The sequence below is a fragment of the Mustela putorius genome, unplaced genomic scaffold, assembly GCF_011764305.1.
Source record: "Mustela putorius furo isolate JIRA1106 unplaced genomic scaffold, ASM1176430v1.1 tig00003869_pilon_pilon_pilon, whole genome shotgun sequence".
Taxonomy (NCBI): Eukaryota; Metazoa; Chordata; class Mammalia; order Carnivora; family Mustelidae; genus Mustela; species Mustela putorius.
The window spans coordinates 31,260,903-31,281,183 of NW_025422021.1; the positions used below are offsets into that span (position 1 = coordinate 31,260,903).

At 61.9% G+C, this 20,281-nt stretch overlaps 1 protein-coding gene across 25 annotated transcripts in view; it reads left to right on the plus strand.

The window, feature by feature from the left end:
- Window positions 1–20,281, plus strand: part of KIF1A (kinesin family member 1A) — a 91,212-nt gene that overhangs the window by 51,187 nt on the left and 19,744 nt on the right. For 11 of the 25 annotated variants that reach the window (XM_013051875.2, XM_045066641.1, XM_045066642.1 and 8 more), the window contains 16 exons: window positions 22–94; window positions 267–360; window positions 1,357–1,505; window positions 1,831–2,009; window positions 3,538–3,675; window positions 10,305–10,423; window positions 12,586–12,671; window positions 13,482–13,620; window positions 13,811–13,982; window positions 14,064–14,154; window positions 15,498–15,616; window positions 16,573–16,628; window positions 16,763–16,871; window positions 17,102–17,168; window positions 17,261–17,345; window positions 19,512–19,617. In XM_013051875.2, coding sequence (XP_012907329.2) covers window positions 22–94; window positions 267–360; window positions 1,357–1,505; window positions 1,831–2,009; window positions 3,538–3,675; window positions 10,305–10,423; window positions 12,586–12,671; window positions 13,482–13,620; window positions 13,811–13,982; window positions 14,064–14,154; window positions 15,498–15,616; window positions 16,573–16,628; window positions 16,763–16,871; window positions 17,102–17,168; window positions 17,261–17,345; window positions 19,512–19,617 — 1,782 coding nt within the window. Of the gene's footprint in view, window positions 1–21; window positions 95–266; window positions 361–1,356; window positions 1,506–1,830; window positions 2,010–3,537; window positions 3,676–4,248; window positions 4,510–10,304; window positions 10,424–12,585; window positions 12,672–13,481; window positions 13,621–13,810; window positions 13,983–14,063; window positions 14,155–15,497; window positions 15,617–16,572; window positions 16,629–16,762; window positions 16,872–17,101; window positions 17,169–17,260; window positions 17,346–19,511; window positions 19,618–20,281 lie in introns of all 25 variants that reach the window. The other 14 variants (XM_013051867.2, XM_013051868.2, XM_013051870.2 and 11 more) reach the window with 2 other exon arrangements.

Consider the following 20,281-nt stretch of genomic DNA (forward strand, 5'->3'; position numbering starts at 1 on the left):
CACCCCAGCCCCCTCTTGCAGACTCCAGGAGCTGGAGGACCAGTACCGCCGGGAGCGGGAGGAGGCCACGTACCTGCTAGAGCAGCAGAGGCTGGTGAGGGCGGCTGCTGGGCCCTGGGCCATGGGCAGGGTGGGGAGCCGGGGTCCCCACTCAGCCAGCCGTCATTGTGGTGCAGGCCCTGGGGCCCACAGAGGGAGGCCCAGGCGGGAGGGCAGGGACAGGGTCCGGTCCCCGCATGGGTCCACAGGGCTTCTCCCGTGGCCAGGACTACGAGAGCAAGCTGGAGGCCCTGCAGAGGCAGATGGACTCCAGGTACTACCCCGAGGTGAACGAGGAGGAGGAGGAGCCTGAGGACGAAGGTGAGAGGCTCTCAGTGGATGGGGCGTTGGCCTTGGGCTGGGGAGCGGTCTTGGACAAGAGGAGCCCCCACGCTGCTCCATACCTTTCCCCTGGGGCCCCTGGCCCAACCTAAGCAGAGGCTTCCTTGTCGCTGGGAGGTGCCCATGGCAGCAGGATTGGGGAGTAGGGGCTGGGCTGCGGCAGGGAGGCAGCTGGGCTCTGGCACGCAGGCCAGTCTCGGCGGGAACAGCCTGGATGGTGGCGAGGTGGGTATGGGCAGGGTGCGGCTTCTGCTCTCTCATTCTGCCAGCATGAGGCTGCGCTCATATCCGGGACCCGGTCACTGCTGCTCACCTCAGGACCCCCTTTCTGAGCGTTAACTCCAGGGGCCCACCTGCTGACCTCAGCCACTGTGGGCACGAGGGGGGCCACTGGTGGGGTAGAAGGAGCAGAAAAAGACCCGGGGTTCATGTCCAGCTTGGCCCGCGGTCAGCTGGTCAGTACCTTTGTGCAGACGTGACCTTGGCATGCCCTTGTGTGGAGCTATTTATCTGATGAGGCTTCTTCCCTCAGGGCAGGGGCACGGGGTGAGAGGGGCCGAGGCTGGGAGCCCAGACAGGCCCGTCCCCGTGTCCCCGCGTCCTTCCTTCTGTGGGCCTGAGGGGCAGAGACATGTGAGCCAGGGCAGGGAGTCAGGCTGAGCCCCGGTTGGCCCTCCTGCCGTCCTCCCATGGGCACCTGCCCCTGCCGGGGGCCCCCCATGTCTGTAAGGGCGCTGCCACGACCCTCTCTGAGCTTGATGGCCTCTCCGAGTGCTCTGGCTCTGGGTGGCCTCTCTGGGGCCCATTGGGCCTTTCAGGCCATTCCCTGGGGCAGACCTTCCCACTGGTTTCCTTCTTTCTGAGCTCCCGGAACAGTCAGTGTGACACTAGGGGTCCAGACACAGAACCCTGGGCCATGGCCAGAGTCGGGTATTGTGGCCTTTTTGCAACAATTGTGCACACCTCTCCCCACAGTCCAGTGGACCGAGAGAGAGTGTGAGCTGGCGCTTTGGGCCTTCCGCAAGTGGAAGTGGTACCAGTTCACGTCACTGCGGGACTTGCTGTGGGGCAACGCCATCTTCCTCAAGGAGGCCAATGCCATCAGTGTCGAGCTCAAGAAGAAGGTGGGCTCCTGCCTCACTGCCCGCTCGCCGTGGCCACACGCACGAGGGGGGACCCAGTGATGGGCATCCCTGCACCCCCGGGGGAGGGCACAGCTGCCACCCCTGACCTGGGGCCCTGAGAATGGGGACGGGTAGGGAGGCTTGGGGACAGACCCAGGCAGGCTTGTGGCCTCAGGCTCAGGGAGCACTGGGGAGCAGGAGCAGCTTTCTCTCCGGCTGCCGTTCAGAAGGCTCCAGTGCAGCCTAGAGGTGGGAAGGAAGCGCTCTGGGGCCTGGCCTCCATCCACTGAAGGGCTGACGGCCGCCACCCTCTCCCCTGCTGCAGGTCCAGTTCCAATTCGTCCTCCTCACAGACACTCTCTACTCCCCGCTGCCACCGGATCTGCTGCCCCCGGAGGCCGCCAAAGACCGGGAGACTCGTCCCTTCCCCCGCACCATTGTGGCCGTGGAGGTCCAGGACCAGAAGAATGGGGCCACCCACTACTGGACGCTGGAGAAGCTCAGGTGTGGGGGGGCACACCCTCTGAGCTCCTATGTCAAGGAGGGCGTTTCTCCTGCTGCAATGGCTTTTATAATCTGAAGGAAAAGTGCGGTTATAGAAGCTGCATTCTCCCTTTGCCGACGCAGTAGTGAGGTTCAGTGGGCTTTCGTGGAGGAAACGGGGGACGAGGCTCACAGTACTGCAGTGGGGGCTGCGTGGGGCCAGCACAGTCAAAGCAGGCCCCGAGAGGTGGGTGGGGAGTCTCCAGAGCCAAGCTGGGCTCTCAGAAGAGCTCAGCAGGGTGCCTCTCCACCTCAGGACCCAAGGGATCCCAGGCAGGATGGCAGAGGGGCTCGGAGGGACCTGGAGGGTTCGGACAGGGGGGTGCAGCTGTTGCTGTGAGAGCCATCTTTCATAGCCCCACCTCCGTGCTCCCCACGTGCTCAGTGTAATGTGCGACTTGATCTGGAGAGAGGCTGAGTGAGACAGAGGTCGATGCCATCAGAGGAAAGTCTGATGCTGCTGTGGTCCCCTGGGTGTGGAGGCTCCACACAGAGGCAGGTCGTGCCGGTGGGAGGGCTCTGGGCATCAGGAGGGAGAAGGAGCAGAGTTGGGCAAGGCCTCGGCGGGCAGGGCCATCCACGGGAACTGGCCACCTGGTGGGGTCTGGGCACAGGGCTGCCCAGGATGCCATGGGCCTGACCATCGGGAGATTTCGGGCACGGGTGCTGCTCTGGTGTGTGAGCGAGGTAAGGGCGGGTGGGCTGGTTTGTGTGCGACAGGTTGGCTCACCCATGAGTTGTTCGCGGGCTGACCCAGCTGGTGGGCCCCAGGGATGTCACGACGTCATCAACTATGGAGAACAGAAGATGTCATTAATCCATGCTCTCAGTCCTCCCCAGACCCAACCACACTCACCCTCGCACACCTTCCTCTCGTATGGCTTGTTCACACGTGGACACACGCAGGGACATGTGCTCCCCTGACTCGTGCGAGCCAGGGCCCATGCTCACAGCCCCTTCCCACCATCTTTGGGGCCATGCTGGGACTCGTGTGAGGATGAGCACCACGTTCCTGTCACTCCTGAGTTCTAGGGGGAAATGACTGCATTCTCTTTCTTCTATATGTGTTGGTTTTCCTGGGGATAATCATTTTGAAAATATTTTCTATGACTACATCCGATCACCAATCTGCCCTTTGTTCCCTTGGGTCCTAAGGGCCTGGCGACACGATCCCCCACCCCAAGCTGCCCTACCTGGGCTTTGGCAGGCCTTCTCGGTCCCCTTGCCTCCTGTTCCAGGCCTGGTCTGCCTACTCATGTCGCCTTATTGTCCCTGGGTCAGTGTCGAGGCCATTTAGCAGTGCCTCGCGTGCTCACTTGGAATTTGCTCATGGTTGACTGAGTTTGAGGAGTGAGGAGGCTCCGTCAGCAAATCACACTGAGCCTTGAGCTGCGGCCAGAGCTGAGCAGAGCCTGCTGGCTCGGTGGGAGGCATGGCCTGCCCCATGCTCCACCCATGGTGACCTCTGTTACCCCCGCCCCCACAACAGGCAGCGCCTGGACCTGATGCGGGAGATGTACGACCGGGCGGCGGAGGTGCCCTCCAGTGTCATCGAGGACTGTGACAACGTGGTGACTGGTGGAGACCCCTTCTACGACCGCTTTCCTTGGTTCCGGCTGGTGGGCAGGTGGGCACCTCCTTCCCTCCCTGGGCTGAGAGAGAGAGAGAGAGAGAAGGTGTTGGGGGCAGGGAATGGGCCTCCTCCCAAGGCCGAGACCCCTGGCTGGGGGACCCCAGCAAGAGGCCCTTTTCCACCCTGAGTTGCCTGTCCTCATCCTTCCTGGGTTTGAGGCACCTCCCCAGCCATTCTTGTCCACAGGCCAGTGGGCCCTATAATTTGGGAGACCAGAAGGGGAGGGAGTCTCGGCATTGCCACCAGGGGCTATGGCCACCAGGTTGCATGTGTCCATGGGTGTGAATGTGAGTCACCCGGTCCTCACACAACCTCAGCCACACCTGGCCAGGATCATGCCAGCGGGTGCTTTCTAGAACTTTCTGTAGCCTTCCACTGACCACACGTGCGGTTTCTCTCCAAGCCTGGGGACGGGGTGCACTTTGGTTCTCTTGTCTTTTGAAGCAACATTCCTGATGGTTTATGTGTTTGGTTTTGAACAGAAGCCCCCCCCCCCCCCCCCCCCCCCCGTCCGTCCCTGCGAGTAGCTGGTGTTAACTTCTCTCTGTCTTGTCGTACTAACCTCAGTTCAGTCATCTCTGGCTGCAACAGCTACCCTCTTCTCAACACATGCATGAGCGAGCGCATGGCTGCTCTCACCCCCTCCCCCACCTTCTCGAGCCCCGACTCCGACGCCACCGAGCCTGCCGAGGAGCAGAGCGTGGGGGAGGAGGAGGAGGAGGAGGAGGAGGAGGAGGACCTGGAGGACGACGTCTTTCCGGAGCACGCGCTGTGCGACGGCCGGGACCCGTTTTACGACCGGCCCCCCCTGTTCAGTTTAGTAGGAAGGTTGGTGAGGTCAAGGACGGCATGCTGGGAAGGAACCAGCTCTTTTACGCAGGAGCACTGCTGCGGGCACAATTCGACCGCCGCCAGGGCAGCTCCCCGGACCCCCAGGCCGAGGCAGGCCGCGGGGCTGGCCTCCCCGAGCAGAGTGCGTGAGGGAGCGAGAGGGCTCCTGGCCATCCTGGAGTATGCCCAGCGGGGACAGTTAGGGTCCCAGTCCCGGAAGGGGCCCTGCACCCAGAGCACGGCCCTCCGGCTCCAAGCAGGCAGAGCTCCTCCAGCAGACAGGCTGTAGAACCCTGGGAGGGAGTCCGTGGGGGCATCTGGGAGAGTGGGGGTTTGCGTCTCTGCACGCACCTCCTGCTGAGGCGGCTTCACTCCCCTCAGCCTCCTTCTGCTGTTGCCCCAGAGGGGGTGGCTTCCAGTTTGCTCTCCCTGCCACACCCTCTGGGAGAAGGAGCAGAAGCCAGAAGAGACCGTCCTGGAGGGCAGGAAGGAAGAGCTGGCGCTCAGGCAGGGGCCGGTCTACTTTGCAAGCCTGGGGCCCAGTGGATCCTGCCTCTCCTCGAGCCTTTCTCCGTCCGAAGGTGAGGACAGTTCGTTCCTCCTCATCTCCAGCCTGTCCTGGAGAGACACGGCACACAGGGCCCATGCTTCTTGGGAAGTGCCCTTTACAGAAACGGCCCGTTACAGTTTCTGGACAGAAGAGGGAAGACAAGGTCAGGAGATGGAGCAGAGGCCCCAGGGCACCCCAGACCTTGCCGGCAGATTGGGCAGATGCAGCTGCCATTAATGGTTTTATGACCGTGGAATGGGAGCAAAAGAGGTGAAGGAAAACTCTAGAAACCCAGCTGCAGTGGTAGGATGTTTGGCTCACAGGACAACTGCATTTAGATTTGAGGAACATATGAAAAGCACAAGATGGTTTCAACGGTGACCTTCTCTGAGTCTGAGATTGTTTCCTTGGGCTAAGCCAGTGGGAGCCTTTGCAGGTCTTGACCTTGGAGCACCAGGCCTGGAAACTGAAGGCTGAGGCTGGCCCCAGATTAGGAACTTCACATGGGGAGCCCTTGGGTGCAGACCCCGGAACGAAAGCCCCCCCACCCTGACTTCTCTTGGAAAGAAGCAGGCTCCCGCAGGTGTATGTCAGATTTATTCTGACCGGGTTTCCGTGGGTGTGACATGTTGGCCTCCTGGATGCAAATGTGGGCTCTCTCCCTTGGAGATGCCCCATGTCTGGGCCTCCCTGAGCCCGTCAGGGGGCTGAAGCCCTGGGGGCCAGCTCCTCGCAGGCCTCTAGAAAGCCCTGGGTTGTGGGCCCGGGAGTCGCTCCGCTGTCAGATAGGCGTGGGCTCAGGGTGCAGGGGAGCGAGGGTACCAGGAGAAACGGGGTGTGGGCTCTGCAGTCTCAGCCAGAAAGAGCTGGGTCCTTCCAACATTCTCCCCCCCTGTGGATTTGAGATGTTACAAAACAAGCAAACCAAACGAAAGTCATCAGTGAGAGGCCAGCCCCCCTCAGCGGGCGGTCTGTGAGGGGCTTCATTTGGAAAAGTCCCCATCTTTTCGGTTTGGCAAGAATTGGCTTCTCCCGCGTGGCAGCTGTGCAGGCCAGGCCCTGAGAAGGACCCTATCTTTGGTTCCCTTTAATCCTTCTGGTAGCTGCTGGCTCTCTCGCCAAAGCTTAAGCAGAATTGGGGTGCCCACTCTTGTCTCCCTTCGGAAAGGCTTTCCTGGCCCCAGCATGCGTCTTTGCACCTCACCAGCCTCGTGGTTAGCCCCGCCTCCTCCCCTCCCGCCACACGCAGCCCTGGCTCTGTGCTCTGCCGCCTCCTCTCTCTCTGGGCGGGTTTCAGCCTGCTTCAAGGTGCCCTCCCCCATGGATGAGCCCCCCCCCCCCCAGCGTGGGCCACCCACATCTGAACCCTGGGCTCCTCGCCCGTGGCCAGGGATTAGCCCCCCAGTGGCCTCTCCCTCTGGTGGTCTGGGGTGCCAGGTGAAGTGGGGAGGTGGGATGGGCTGACCTGGGCAGAGGAAGGGGGTCTGGGGACTCTGGTCTGCCCCCCACCACTGAAAATCCTCCTGGCCAGGAGCACTGCTTTCAGAAGCTGGACGGCCGGGAGCTGCAGAGAGGAGGGTGAGGGGCTGGCTGCCAGGGTGCAGGGAAGGAGGGCAGGGGAGTGGGAGGGGGACAACCCAAGGGAAGCATTCCAGACTCTGTGGAACAGTGCTGACCTGTTTTGGGTCCACACTGTGCCCCCTGGGCTGGCGTGGCCAGTCCCTCAGCTCCCAGCTCAGTGCCTTGTGCACAGGGCCGATCAGCCCGAACTGTCACCGGTGATGCTATGAGCCCCTCTGTGTGCAGTGGGTGAGCTCTGGCTGGCAGGGGCCCTTCGGGCAGCACTGGGCAGTTCTGGCCTTTGGTGGCTGAGGCTGATATCAGACTTTCTGGCACTTATGGGGCAGCGCAGGGGAGGCCAGTGTCTGGGCCGTGGGCCCCGTTTCCTCATGTCCTGGCTTCTGTGGGTCAGGCTGAGCTCTGCCTGGGCTGTGGGGTCTTTCAGGCTGCCGGCCCTGGGGATGGTGACTGCTGGGCTCCCAAGGTCCCTTCTGGGTGATGTGCTCACCACCATCTCATGATTAGATCCTGGGGATTCTGGGGAGGGGTCAGGAAGAAGAGCGGCCCCAGCATCCAGCACCAGATGCTCTCTTGCCTTCTGGGGGTGTCCCCCCCTGCCCACGTGTGCCCCAGGGGAGCATGTGTACACGCATTCACTCATTGCTGGGTTAGGACCTTCAGAGCCGGGGAACGGGGTCGGCCATGGACCCCAGGGGTCTTTTTCATTAGGTAATCCCCCACTTCCCACCACAGGGTCCCCCAAGGCCCTAGCCCTGGGAGGCCCTGCCTCTGGGAGCACAGATAGGATGGGTCTTGTGTAAGGATCTGAACTCGGGCTTTGCTGTGCTCAGTGTCATAAGGGCTCAGAATTTCCTTCTCATCTGACAGAATGAAATCCTAAAAAATCAGGAAAGAACTGATCTCCTAATTAGCAGGTGGGCACTGCACCTGCCGGAGCTGGAGAGCAGCCAGGCTTTGGGTTTAAACCCTAGCCCCCGGCGCCTTCCTCTCTGTTCTTGAGCCTGATGTGCAGATCTGCAGAGGGGCACTAACGTCCTCGTTCACCAGCTCTGACGCACACCTGGGAGAGGAAGGTGCAGGCACCTGAGCTAAGATGCAGTGGGGGTCAGGGCAGCCCCGTGTCCACTGCCAGGATGTGAGGAGTGGGCGTCTGGGAAGAGACAGGTGTAGTGCTGCCCTGAAGTGGATGGCCCTGTTGTCCGGGGTCAGCCCCCACCAGCTCCGGGTGCAGTGAACAGCTAGGACTCCATCACGGCTTTTTCATCACGATTTGGGCCCTTGAGGTCACAAGTGGCCCAGCCCCCATCTGGTTTGTGGGAACCTCGGATCTGCACAGTGATGCAGGTTCTTAGGCCCACGGTTGGCAACGGGACAGAAAGAGTCCATTTGGGACGAGCACAGCAGGTTTTGTGATGCAAGGTCTCAAGGAGAGAACCGGGTCAGGGCCGGCCTGTCCCTGCCCTGACCTAGACTGGGCCCTGCCCTCCGCCTCCATCTCTCAACATGTCCATGCCAAGGTGGGTGCTGGCCAGCCCTGGCCAGTCCCTGTCAGCGGGGTGCCCTAGGTTGCTGCAGCAAGGGGCTTCTGCTCCCTGGGCCTTGGGCTCCTCTGTGAGTGGGGCCAGCGCTGGCTTCTGCTAGCCGTGCCCATGTCTTGTCTTGGTGGGTGGTCAGGGGCAGCAGAGCCCCCACCCTGGTCATCCACCAACACTGCTGCTCCCTTGGAGCAGTCCTTCTCTGGGGTGTTCCCGGAGAGGGCTCTTTGCCGGGAAGGAGAGGGGCTCCAGGAAGCCATTGGGCGCAGACACTCGGGGTGACACTGAGCCCCTGAAACAGCACAGCCTTTCCCTTTTGCCGGCGCCTATCTCGGTCTGGGGGTGCCCAGCAAGTAAGGGAATGTTGGCAGAGACAGAGCCACTGCTGAGTCAGACAAACATGGCTATAAGGGGTTACACGATGGGAGTGCTGGGAGCAGAGAGTGCCTGGGGTGTCCTGGGACCGGGAGGGTGCTGAATGGCAGGCTCGGCTAGCACCGAGGGTGTGTGGAAGTCTGGTTGGAGCCCTGAGCCTTCTCTGACTGCCGTGGGGGCCACCGGGGAAGCACAGGTGTGGCCAGCCCTCGGCGGGGACGTTTGGGGTGGAAGAAGAGCCAAGTGGTGCCCAGCTTTCTAAACCTCTGTGGATGGAGGAACCACAATGGAGTGGGGCGCCAGGGCCTGGAATTGGGGCCCTTGAGGAATGGCCTCCCCATGCCTACAGCTGTAGGGAGTCCTTTGGGAGCTCAGGTATAGGGCGAGGCCGGTGGCTCAGCCTGGGTAGTGTCTGAGCTCTGAACAAGCCGACAGGGGCAATGGTGGGGTGACATCTCTCTCTTCTCCTCCCAGTACCCACCTGGCCTGCGCACTGTGACCTTCCCTCCCCCACCTCCCCTTCACCCCCCACTCCCACTGTTGCTCTTGCTTTTGTACCTCCTTGGTTCTCCCTGACTGAGGCCGTGGGCCTCCCTCCCCAACCTCTGGTCCTTCTTCCCTTCTGGGTCCAAATCCTTCCCATCCTTGCCCAAGCTGGACCTCTCTCCTGGGAGCCCCCAGCTTCCCCAAGATTTTCCTGGGAGCTCAGGGCTGTTGAATGCCATGCCCTCACCTGTCACTCTGTGCTTGGATGGGAGGGCAAGTTGGGGACAGGTCCTGTGGTGAAGGATGAACAGAGTGGCGGGTTTTTGCCAGAGTTAGGCCACACTATGCCCGCCTGTCCTGTGCCCGGAGTCCCCCTGGGCAGGCTGCCCCTGACCAGGGAGGAGCTGTGCTCCACACCAGCCTACACACCTGGCCCAATGGCCCACGTATTCCAGGATTCTCATGGTCCTCTTGGCTATCTGAGTGACCTCTGCACATAGACTAGCTGGGAGCTGGGCAGACTCCTGGGGTGACATGGCCACTACCCTGTCGATCCTGCCACTTGCCGGGGGCACAGCTGAGCCAGTCGGATGGGAAGAGCCTTGGGTACTCTGTGAGTGGCTGATGGGGACTCACCGAGCAGTGCAGGGCAGTCTAGGGGGTCCTCAGGGCTCTGCTCAGCCCACTTCTCTGGCACAGAGGTGGGGGTGGTGTCCTGTTGGCCAACTCTGAGCTCCTGCCTGCTGTGTTTCTGGAAGGATCTGAGAAGGAATTGAGCTCTGTTCTGCCGTGGGAGCCCTCTGTGGGGTGCTGAGGCCAGGGGTCACTGGGAAAGGGGTGGGAGGCAGAGGGACTGCGGGCATCATTGCCAGTGTGAGGGTCATAGCTCGGCGTGGCCGGGTCCCCAGGTCCTCCTCCTCCTTGAAGCAGGCTGAAACCTCCCTCCTCAGCTCTCAGACAGCGGGTATGGCCCTGCGGGCTCAGCCCTGTGCCAGCCCCACTCGCACTTCCTCTCTGCCTGCCCCGCGCACGCCCTCCTCCTCCTCTGTCCCTGTGCCTCCTCCTGTCTCCTGCGCAGCCCACTGACTGCCCCCCTGCCTCACCCCCCTAGCACAGCCCCCGCCCGCCCTGCCTGCCCGTTGCCCTGGCTGCTTGGCTCCTCGCTCTGCTTCGCCGTGTTGTGTCGTGAGCCCGGGCCGTGCTGCCGCCAGCGCTGCTCCCAGCCTGCACCGGGAAGGCCCTGACCTTGGCCTCTGCTCCCCCAGGGCCTTCGTGTACCTGAGCAACTTGCTGTACCCCGTGCCCCTGGTGCACCGTGTGGCCGTCGTCAGTGAGAAGGGAGAGGTGAAGGGTTTCCTTCGCGTGGCCGTCCAGGCCACCTCAGGTGCGTGTGGGGCAGCCCTGGGTGGGAGGTCCCCGTGGGCACTACACCGTGGCCAGCACGCTGCTGGCCTCCTCTGTTTGTCCTGCCCCCAGGCTAGCATGCAGTCTGCCAGCACTCAGGAGGGTCTCCGGGAGCAGCTCCTGCTTCCCAGCTCCAGGTTCTGTCCTTTCAGACTATCCTGGGTTGGATCTGACGGGTCAGGGACAGGGTGCTGATACTGTGCAGGCTGAGCCCACTGTATCTCAGGGGCCCCCTGTCTCCCATCGGGTAGCCCCAGGTGGACCCAGATCCCAGCGTGGGGCAGAGTACTGCTCTGTCCTGGCTCCCTGCCATGTCTGAGCCCAGCACAGGCGTGCAGACCCCGGACCATGGCCACCTCCACAGCAGTAGCTTTCAGAGCCTCTTTCCAGGCTCCCCACTGGGTCTGTCCTTCAGACCCCTTGGCCTCTCTGGAGCTGGCCTTTCCGCCCAGAGGCCATGGACCCTCCACAGTGGTCTGCAGGTCAAATCCCCTGGCTGCAGAGGCAGGTACCTCCTGCTGCTGAGCCCCCTCCGCCTGGCAGGGTCCCAGGACCCCGAGCCACAGAGTGAATGCCTTTGAGCCTGGGTGTGCTTCCCTGTAAGTGGCATCCCACGGGAAACTTCCCACCCAACAGACGTGTTGAAAGACCATTTCAGAACATAGCTGTGAACACGCTTATCTGAGTAGAAACCGCAGGCCTGAGGGCCTGTGCTCATGCTCTAATGGCCTTTATGGCCTTCGTGGCCCTCGGGCCCTCGGTCCCTGACCCGTGGTCTCGCCCTGTGGCCTTGCTCTGCCCCCTCCCCACGGCCTTGGCAGCCTGGATGCCCTGGGGAGTTCGATGGCAAAGCGTCTCTAGGACAAGATGAGGCCGGGCCGTGCAGAGCACGAGCCCCCCACCGGCACAGCCCCGTGCCGCCCACCCCCACCGGGATGACCCAGCCACGAAAGGGGGCTCTGGTTGTACTTTTGGGACCCTTTTGCCAAATTCTCACTGGCCTACAGTTTTTAGGTGCTCTTCATAGTGTGTTCCAGTCGTGTCACTGCCGTGCCAAGACCTCTGGGATCCTGAGTAGGGGGAGGACAGAAACAGATACTCAGGACATCCAGGGCCATCCTCATTCCTCACAGGGAACCCTGTCCCTGTAATCCTGGGGGGGGGCTCTGTCCCCTGGACCTTAGCCCTCTGCGACCCAGGCTGAGCCTCAGTGAAGTCGGTCCCACTGAGCAGCCTGCTTTATGGGCCTGTGCTGTCTGTTTGGACACATGGGACTCTCCCTGTCTAACGCTATGGCGGACAAGCAGCTACTTCAAAAAGCTCCAGTGCTCACAGATCCCACCTGGCCTGCGAGGTTCTGCTTGTTGGACCCTCAAGCGCTAAACTGTGCCGAGCTCAGGTCCTAGACCAGCCCCGGGACCCTGGGCAGCCCTGCTGTGCTCTCCACAGCAGGGCTGTCCCCTCTTGAAGGCCCCAGAAGAGGTGGTTGGAGCCCCTGGAGGGTCCGAGAGGCCTCCCAGGGTGGGGTCCGCTGGAGTCGGGGTTGGGGAGGGGATGGAAGCCAGGTGTCCCTGGGGCAGCAGGACAAGGGGTGGGAAACAACGGGAAATCCTGGACTCTGTGAAGGGAGGGGAATGGGGGGCATGTGGGGAGCAGGTATGGAAGCTGAGTGAGGGCTGTGTGGGGGCTGTTGAGGGTCCAGATGGAGGACAGTGCAGGCCTGCAAAGGTGATGGCAGAGGGACAGTTGTGATTCTGGGGGTGAAGCTAGGAGGGCCCTGTGGTGTGGGCTCAGCTGGAGCATCTAAGTCTGCGGTGGGTGGTGGCGGCCGGGACTCAGTAGAGGGGCAGGGGTCATAGCTCGGTTTTGAGAATGTGGAGTCTGTAGCCCCATCAGGGCCGGCTATGCTGAGGAGGCAGCCCCCTCTTGGACCTGGAGACATACAGGCTGGTGGGCTGTGTGCCCGGGACAGCGCCCTGGGTGTTCTGGAACTGTGGTTGGGGACCACACTTGGGGACCCCCGTCCTGGGTCAGAGCCCGTCCCTGTTCCTGTGCCTTCCCCTGCCTGGCGACTCCGACTGACTTTGCCAAGCCCTCCTGGGGACCAGCAGGGCCCTGACGGTGCACTTGTTCCCATTGTAGCTGACGAGGAGGCCCCTGACTATGGCTCTGGCGTCCGGCAGTCAGGGACGGCCAGAATCTCCTTTGACGACCAGCACTTTGAAAAGGTAGGCGCAAAGGTTGGCCTCCCTTCCAACACCAACGACCCTCTTCCTGCCTGACCCCAGAGGGTCCTGGCATGCCTGCACTGCTCGGGACCTGCCTGGCAGGCCCTGGGTCCTCCTTAGCCCGGTTCCTCTCTTCCCAGGCCCCATCCTCGGGGCCTCTCTTACTGTCTAACTTGTCCTGACCCATGGGGTCCATCTGTCTCCTCACTTTGCCCTCCCCTGGGTCTGTGCCTGCTTTCCCCACCGGCCTTTGGCTGTATGGGCCACCACACGCCAAGATGCCCCCACTGACCCGCCCTGACCCAGCTTGCTGTCCCGGACACTGTTTCCATGTTTGCCCTGCCCTGACACTGCAGCAAGAGCTAGAGGGGCCCCTCCACACAGTCCTGGGCTGGCCCTGCTCTGGTGCCAAAGGACAGGAACTGCCCCCTGCCGGGTCCTCACTCAAAGGAGATGGTGCTTTCCAGCTGTGCTCCCTGTTCTGCTCTTAGGCCCAGAGTAGAGGAGGGGAGGGTCCTGCCCAGCGCCCCCAGACTGGGCTCCGCTCACAGGAGGCTCCTCCCCTCTCCATCTTAAGGCTCTTTCCTAGCCCATCCCCACCAGGCTGCCCAGCACTCCACCTGAACCATTCCCCACGTTCCCCTCTGCAGCTCACACAAACTGAGGCTGAGGGCGGTGGGCACCCACTAGGCAGGGGCGGGTCTAGATCACAGGTCTGCAAAGGCCCTGGCCTGGCTCTGGGGTCCTCAGTGGGTGGTGTGGCCTCACCCTGAGCTGGTTCCCTCTGACTCTGGCCCCCAACCCACCCAGTTCCAGTCTGAATCCTGCCCAGTGGTGGGGATGTCCCGCTCGGGGACCTCCCAGGAAGAGCTGCGCATCGTGGAAGGTCAGGGCCAGGGTGCAGACGCCGGGCCCTCGGCCGACGAGGTCAACAATAACACCTGCTCAGGTAGGGGGCCACCCCACCCACCATGGTCCAGAGGGCTCACCCCCTCTTGGCTCAGCCCCCACTGCCAGGGTCCCCCAGGGAGGCCGTAGGACGTTCCTGGGACAGCAGCCGTGTGGGCTCCTCACCTGATCCCGGGCTTTAAGCCCTGCGGAGGTCCTGCCACATTGCTCTGCCCTCGGCCCCCCAACAGCTGTGTCTCCGGAAGGCCTCCTCCTGGACAGCCCTGAGAAGGCCCCCCTGGACGGGCCGCTGGACGCCACCCTGGACCATCTACGCCTGGGCAACACCTTCACCTTCCGTGTGACCGTCCTGCAGGCGTCCAGCATCTCTGCTGAATACGCCGACATCTTCTGCCAGTTCAAGTGAGCCCCATGCCCTGTGCCGGCTGCGGGTCCCCACCCCACAGCCCCTGTGCCCAGCCAGTGCCTCCTCTCCTTTTACAGCTTCATCCATCGCCACGATGAGGCCTTCTCCACGGAGCCCCTCAAGAACACAGGGAGAGGCCCCCCACTCGGCTTCTACCATGTCCAAAACGTACGTCCTGAGGACCCCCTCTCCCCTCCACCGCAGCCGCCCCAAAGCTGAGCCCGGCAGCAGTCACTGTGCGTCATACCTTGTCCCGGTCCCGAACCCCGGCCGTGAGCTGGGGTGTGAGGGCACAGGGACTCAGGTGCCAGGTGGGGGCATGTGCTGTCACTGGGCAGTGGGGGCCTCAGTGGGCTTAAGACTGGGGCTGGGGCCCCTTGGGCAGGTATGAACATGAGCTGTCTAGGGTACCCAGCGTGGTGCTGGCTGGTGTGGGGAAGAAGCAGAGAGAGCATACAGAGGGTCCCCGGGTGCTTGGGCACAGTCTGGAGAGGTCGGGGAAGCCCTAGGCAGGAAGTGTCCCCAGCCTGGCAGTCAGGAGAGCAGGGGCTTCCGAGTGGAGTCGGAAGAACAGGGCTCATGAGGCCGGAGGCCGGAGGCCGGAGAACAGGGCTCACCGGCCACTGGCCATCACCTGGCCGTAATGGTGCCATTAAGGGCTGAGGCCTCGCGTGCACGCCAAGGAGTGTGAAACAGATGTGGCCAGTACAGCTTGTGGGTGTGTGGCCTGAGTGGTCCCGCGCCCACACTCGAAAGGGCCCCCCAGACCAGCCCGTCCTGAGCCTCGGGTTCTCAGCCAGGGAAGCAAAGTCAGGCGTGAAGGTGTGCACACCTGGTGGGCTCATTTCCTGGGCACCCTGAACAGAGCCCACTTACTGGTCAACCTTAACAAAGCCACGGCCCCTCCACGTAGGAGGCCAGAAGCTTGAGATCAAAGCCTGGATAGGGTCGTTCTGTGGAGACTGTGAAGGAGACTCCGTGCCAGGCCTCTGCTGGACAGGCAGACGTCCTCTTCTCCCTGTCCTCCCGTGGTCATGCCTTTGTGTCTGTCTGTGTGTCCTGATATCCCCTTTCCATGAGGACACAGCTACATTGGCTTAGGGCTCCCTGGTGCCCTTGTTCTAACTTGGGATTACCTCTACAAAGATCCTATCTCTGAATACAGATCTGGTCGTCAGAACTGCAACACAGGAATGGGGAGTGTCGGGAACACAATTTAACCCATACCCCTCGATGAGCAGGCAAGGGCCCAAGAAGGGTCCCTGCAGGCCACAGAGGTGCCTCTGCCCCCTCTTGAGCTTCATGTTCTGAAAGGGCACTCTCGGGAGGCTGGCCTTTGTCAGGGCTGGAAGGACGAGGGAGGAGCATCACCCCCTTGTAGGCAGAGGTCGGGCCCAGCCAGGGTCTCCAGTCTGGCTCTCTGGGGAGGCCGAGCTGTTAACCTCTGCGACCCTCCTGCCCCTCCCCTGTGGCATGGCCTCACCCTCCCACCTGCCCTCCTTACCTGCCAGATCGCGGTAGAGGTGACCAAGTCCTTCATCGAGTATATCAAGAGCCAGCCCATCGTGTTCGAAGTCTTTGGTCACTACCAGCAGCACCCATTCCCACCCCTCTGCAAGGACGTGCTCAGGTCAGCACCCCCAAGTTGGGGTGGGTCGGAGGGCCCTTCTCAAGGGTGCAGGCCCTCTCCCTTCCTTACCAGTGAAGCTGCCCTGACCCAGGCAGGCCTCCAATGCCCACCTTCCCCATCGACAGGGCGGCCGGTCACCCAAGGTCAGCAAGATCCAGGAGAAATGAGAGACATCCCTCCAGGACTGAGCAGCAAGGTTCTTAAAGAGGACTGCTGTCTAGACCTTGCCCTCGTGGCTAGGGGCTGTGTATTGGGGCCAGGGAAACAGGGGCTGGGTGGGGGAATGGCCAGGGAGGTGCATGAGGCAGACTGCTCCTGTCTCCTGCAGAGAAAGCCACTCTGGGCCCAGCAGTTCCAGGCTCCTGGAGTCATTAGACCCCAGACAGCATGAGGGAACATCCTTCCATCTCCCTCATCTCCTGTGACCTCCCCTGGGCTCTGTGGGTGGGCCAGGTGTCCCTTGTGCTTTTCCCAACCGCCACCTGGTGTGGGGAGAACCGCAGACAGGCTTCTGGGGCTAGGGGAGCCTCTTGCCACTCCCATTGCCCTCTCTGCTGTCCTGAGGGACCCGGAGCTATGCAGGGGGTCCAGAGTGTTGGAGAAAGAGAAAGGCCGTGAGGAGTGCTGGTACCCAGGTATCTGGCCCCACAAGGCTCATCTGTCCTTGGGGTGCTGAGGGAGGCTCTGTCCTGGAAGCCCTGGACAGAGAACTAGAGTCCGATCTCACCCAGTTCTCACGGGCTTGGTCTGGGGTCCCCACGGGCCTCCTCCCGCATCCAGGCTGGTGAAGGCCTGAGCCTGGGGCCTTTCCTGGGACCTGGGAGGCAGACGGGGACCTGGAGCAGGTAGCGCTGTGAGCTGCTCCTGCTGCTGCTCCTGCCCTTGGCTCCAGCTGTGGCTTGGGGGCCTGGAGACCTACCTGCAGTTGCCTCACCCCGGCGCCTCTCTCTCCACAGCCCCCTGAGGCCCTCGCGCCGCCACTTCCCGAGGGTCATGCCGCTGTCCAAGCCAGGTACCCCGGGGCTCTCCTGCGTCCACCCCTGGGGGAGCGAGGGGCTCGTGCTGCCCTGATGTGTCCCCACACCTTGCCGGGACATGGCAGGCTGGGTTTCCCACCCGTGGTGTCTCTCTCCTGTCACTCCACAGTGCCTGCCACCAAGCTCAGCACACTGGCGCGGCCCTGCCCTGGGCCCTGTCACTGCAAGTACGACCTCCTGGTCTACTTCGAGATCTGCGAGCTGGAGGCCAATGGCGAGTGAGTACCCTCACCGGCTATGGCCAGGCTGCCCGGGCCATAGCCTCGGGCTGGTGTGCATGGCTGTCCTTGCCTGGCTGACTCTGTCCTCCCTGGACTGGACCGCCTCCTCTCGGCCAGAGGCGGGAGCTGCTTTTCCTGTTCCCACCCTTCATCTCCTCTGGGCGCACAGGTATGTGTTGGGGAGTGTGGGGGGTGGGGGGTTTGCCTCACTCATCTCTCTTTTGCAGTTACATTCCTGCAGTTGTGGACCACCGTGGCGGGATGCCATGCATGGGGACCTTCCTGCTTCACCAGGTGCGAGGTGTTCCCTGCCCCTGCCTGCCTGTGCTCCCCACCCTGGGGGCCCCAGGCCATCTGAACATGTCTTCTCTCCTGGCGCTGGGCAGGGCATCCAGAGACGGATTACCGTGACCCTGCTGCATGAGACAGGCAGCCACATCCGCTGGAAGGAAGTTCGAGAGCTGGTCGTGGGTGAGTGAGATGAGTGCGGGCTGCCTTAGGGGCTGGGGTGGGTTGGCAGGAAGACTCCTGTCCAGGCCAGATGCCTGAGCTCTAACCACAGCGCTGCCCCGAGTCTACGTGACTTTGGCCAAGTCGCTGAACCTCTCTGTGCCTCAGTCCCTTCCCTGGAGAGGAAAGCTCGGGCTACGGTGATGCTGCCCCATTTCTGTGGAGTCCCCTGCTGTCAGCCACGCTGGTGCGGATGGCAGAGCTGGGCCCTCCCACAGACCTGCAGGCACGAGGCTGAGGGCACTCACCCTCTGAAGCCTGTAGCGGAGCGCCGGTCCTTGCCTCTTCCTGCTGTCAGCAGTCTGTGGGGACTGCCTGGCCCTCCTCGGCTTAGGGACCCTTCAGGTGGCCTCTTCTTGGGAGGACCTAGATCAGGGCCCACCCCCTCCAGTATGACCACAGCTCAGCTAAGTACATCCACCAAAACCTTGGCTCCAAATAAAGTCACGTTCTCAGGTCCTGGGGGTCAGCACGATGCATCCTTTGTGGTGGTGGTGGGGGACACACAGGGAGAGAACACACAGTTCAACTCACAGTGGTTGCCATGGACCTCGGACATTTTCTTTTGCCAAGCTGTGAAGAGTTTGTTTTCCAGTTTCCCTTCAAGGGCTCAGAGGATTATCTGTCCTTCCCCTATGGGTCTCTCCGGAAACCCCTTCCTGGGCCTTTCTGTGGTCAGGAGGGCTGCCGCTGGAGGGTCCTGTCCTGGGTCTCATGGGGGGCCCTGAGGGCATGGTTGCAGGGATGCCACTGCCAGAAGCCATATGCTGGGCCCCAAGGTGTAGGACTGTGGGCTTCTGGGGGCCCAAGACAAATGCTTTCATTTTAGCCATTTGGTATCTGTGTTCACACAAATCCTAAAAGGCTGGAGCTAGCAAATCCTCCTTTGAGGTGTTTAGGGCAAGTTTAGGGAATCAACCTAAAGAATGAGATGCAGCACGTACCCCGCCGGCACCCAGACCTCGTGCAGATGGGAGGGCTTGCCCCATGTGTGGGCAGAGGAGGGAAGCTGCTGGGAGGAGGGGGGAAAACTATGAACACCAAGGCCCTACTCTGGGTTGAGGGCTCTGGGCGCTGTCTCTCTGGGCCTCCTAAACGAGATAGACTGGGAAGGGGCGTCTCTGCCCAACAGGGGCCCCCAGGCATCACGCTTGCCAGCGGGGTGCCTGACCACACACATGGGCAGAGAGCTGCTGACGTCGTGCCCTAGGAGCCGAGGAGGTCAGGGGCCAGCCCTGGAAGGAGCTTTTTAGCTCCAGTCAAGCCACGGGGCACTCCACCTCCCACTATGGAGGTCACACCCTGGGAGCACTTTTGGGGGGACCCCACCCCTGCCTCCTCCCAGAACCCAAATGCTGCAAGAAGATTCCAGGAGGTGGGGCAGGTAACTCCAGCATACATGGCCACAGACTCCTGGCCAGGGCCTGGGCTCCGCCTCACCCATGTGTACGGGGGACAAAAGGCCAGTCTTCCTGCATGGCTTAATGGAGAAAATTCAGTGTCTGTTTCTTCCCTGACGAAGCGGAGTGTTCTGGTATCTAACACTACTGGGGCAAGAAACGACACACCAAACCACCAGCAGGATTCTTGACTCATAGACGTTGTGGCGCCTTCCCCAGACAGGACCGCCATCCCAGGGGGCGACTTAGGGGGCTCTGCAAGAAGTGTGCCCTGCAGAGAGATTAACAACCAGATGGTCCTTCCTCCCCTCCTTTCCTCTCCTTTCCCTCCTTCATTCTCCCTTCCTTCTAGTATAAAGAGAAGAAGGAACATTTTTCCTTCTCTTGCTAAGATTTCCTTTCCTAACAAGGGCCTGTGCATTCTAGGCTGAGTGGTTAGAACCTCTCAGTTGGGTGCAAGAGAGACCGATGTGGAGAGAGAGACTTATTTATGGCTGATAAAGTAGACACTGAGATTGTGGAAGGACGGAGGGCAGGGTGGTACGCTGAGTGCCGGCGCCCGGGATTGGCAGAGACGCTGCCGCGGCCTCGCTGTCGGGTGCTCCTGTGGGCCCAGGGGGAGTCGGTTCCCTGACGCGGCCGCAAGATTCCGGCGTGCCGGTCCAGGCAGGGACCTAGCACCTGCGTGTCCTCCTGGGAGATGACTGGACTGTGGCCTTTCCTGTAGGTCGAATCCGAAACACACCAGAAACTGATGAATCCCTGATTGACCCGAACATCTTGTCTCTCAACATCCTGTCCTCTGATTACATCCACCCGGCCCAGGATGACCGGTGAGTGCCCTCCGGGCAACAGTGGGTTCTGTTCCCAGCTCCCTGGAGACAGAGTCCAGGTCAGGACCCGGGGTGTGTCCTCAGCCCGCCACAACTTCAGTGGACCTGGCTGTGTGAGGTCTTGGGCCTGTCCAGCCACAGAACTTTCGGGCCTTCCTTTCTGACACCTGCAGAACGGGTGCTGGGAGGGGAGGCCTGGCCTCCGAGTCCCTTGGTGTGTGTGTCTGCACGTTGTCCCATCACAGCTCACACATTTGTCCAGCCTGTTCATTTGGTCACCTGGCCAAAGGGTGTTGGCAGTGGGTGTTGAGGATGGCTGAGCTGGGTTCTGTCCTAGGAGTTTCGGGGGTGAGGGGGGACACCGGGGTTGCTGGGCAGACAAGTAGCCCCGAACGTCCCCAGCCATGCTGCTGTGGGTGGTCTGGGCCTCAGGCTGGGGGTTCCGGTGGCCGTTCCAGGGTGCACAGGTCAGTGGTTTGGCCTCTGGGCACAGCTTGGCACCTGCTCCTTGTCACTGGGCTGCTCCTTTCCCAGCTTGCAGTTAATGGCCAAGACCTGGCAGCCAGGGCAGCCCCAGCTCCCCCTTTATGTGAGGGGGGCAGGTGGGGTGTGCCAACACCCCGGGGATGCCCTCGTTCACCCCCAAAACATCAGCCTTGCTGGG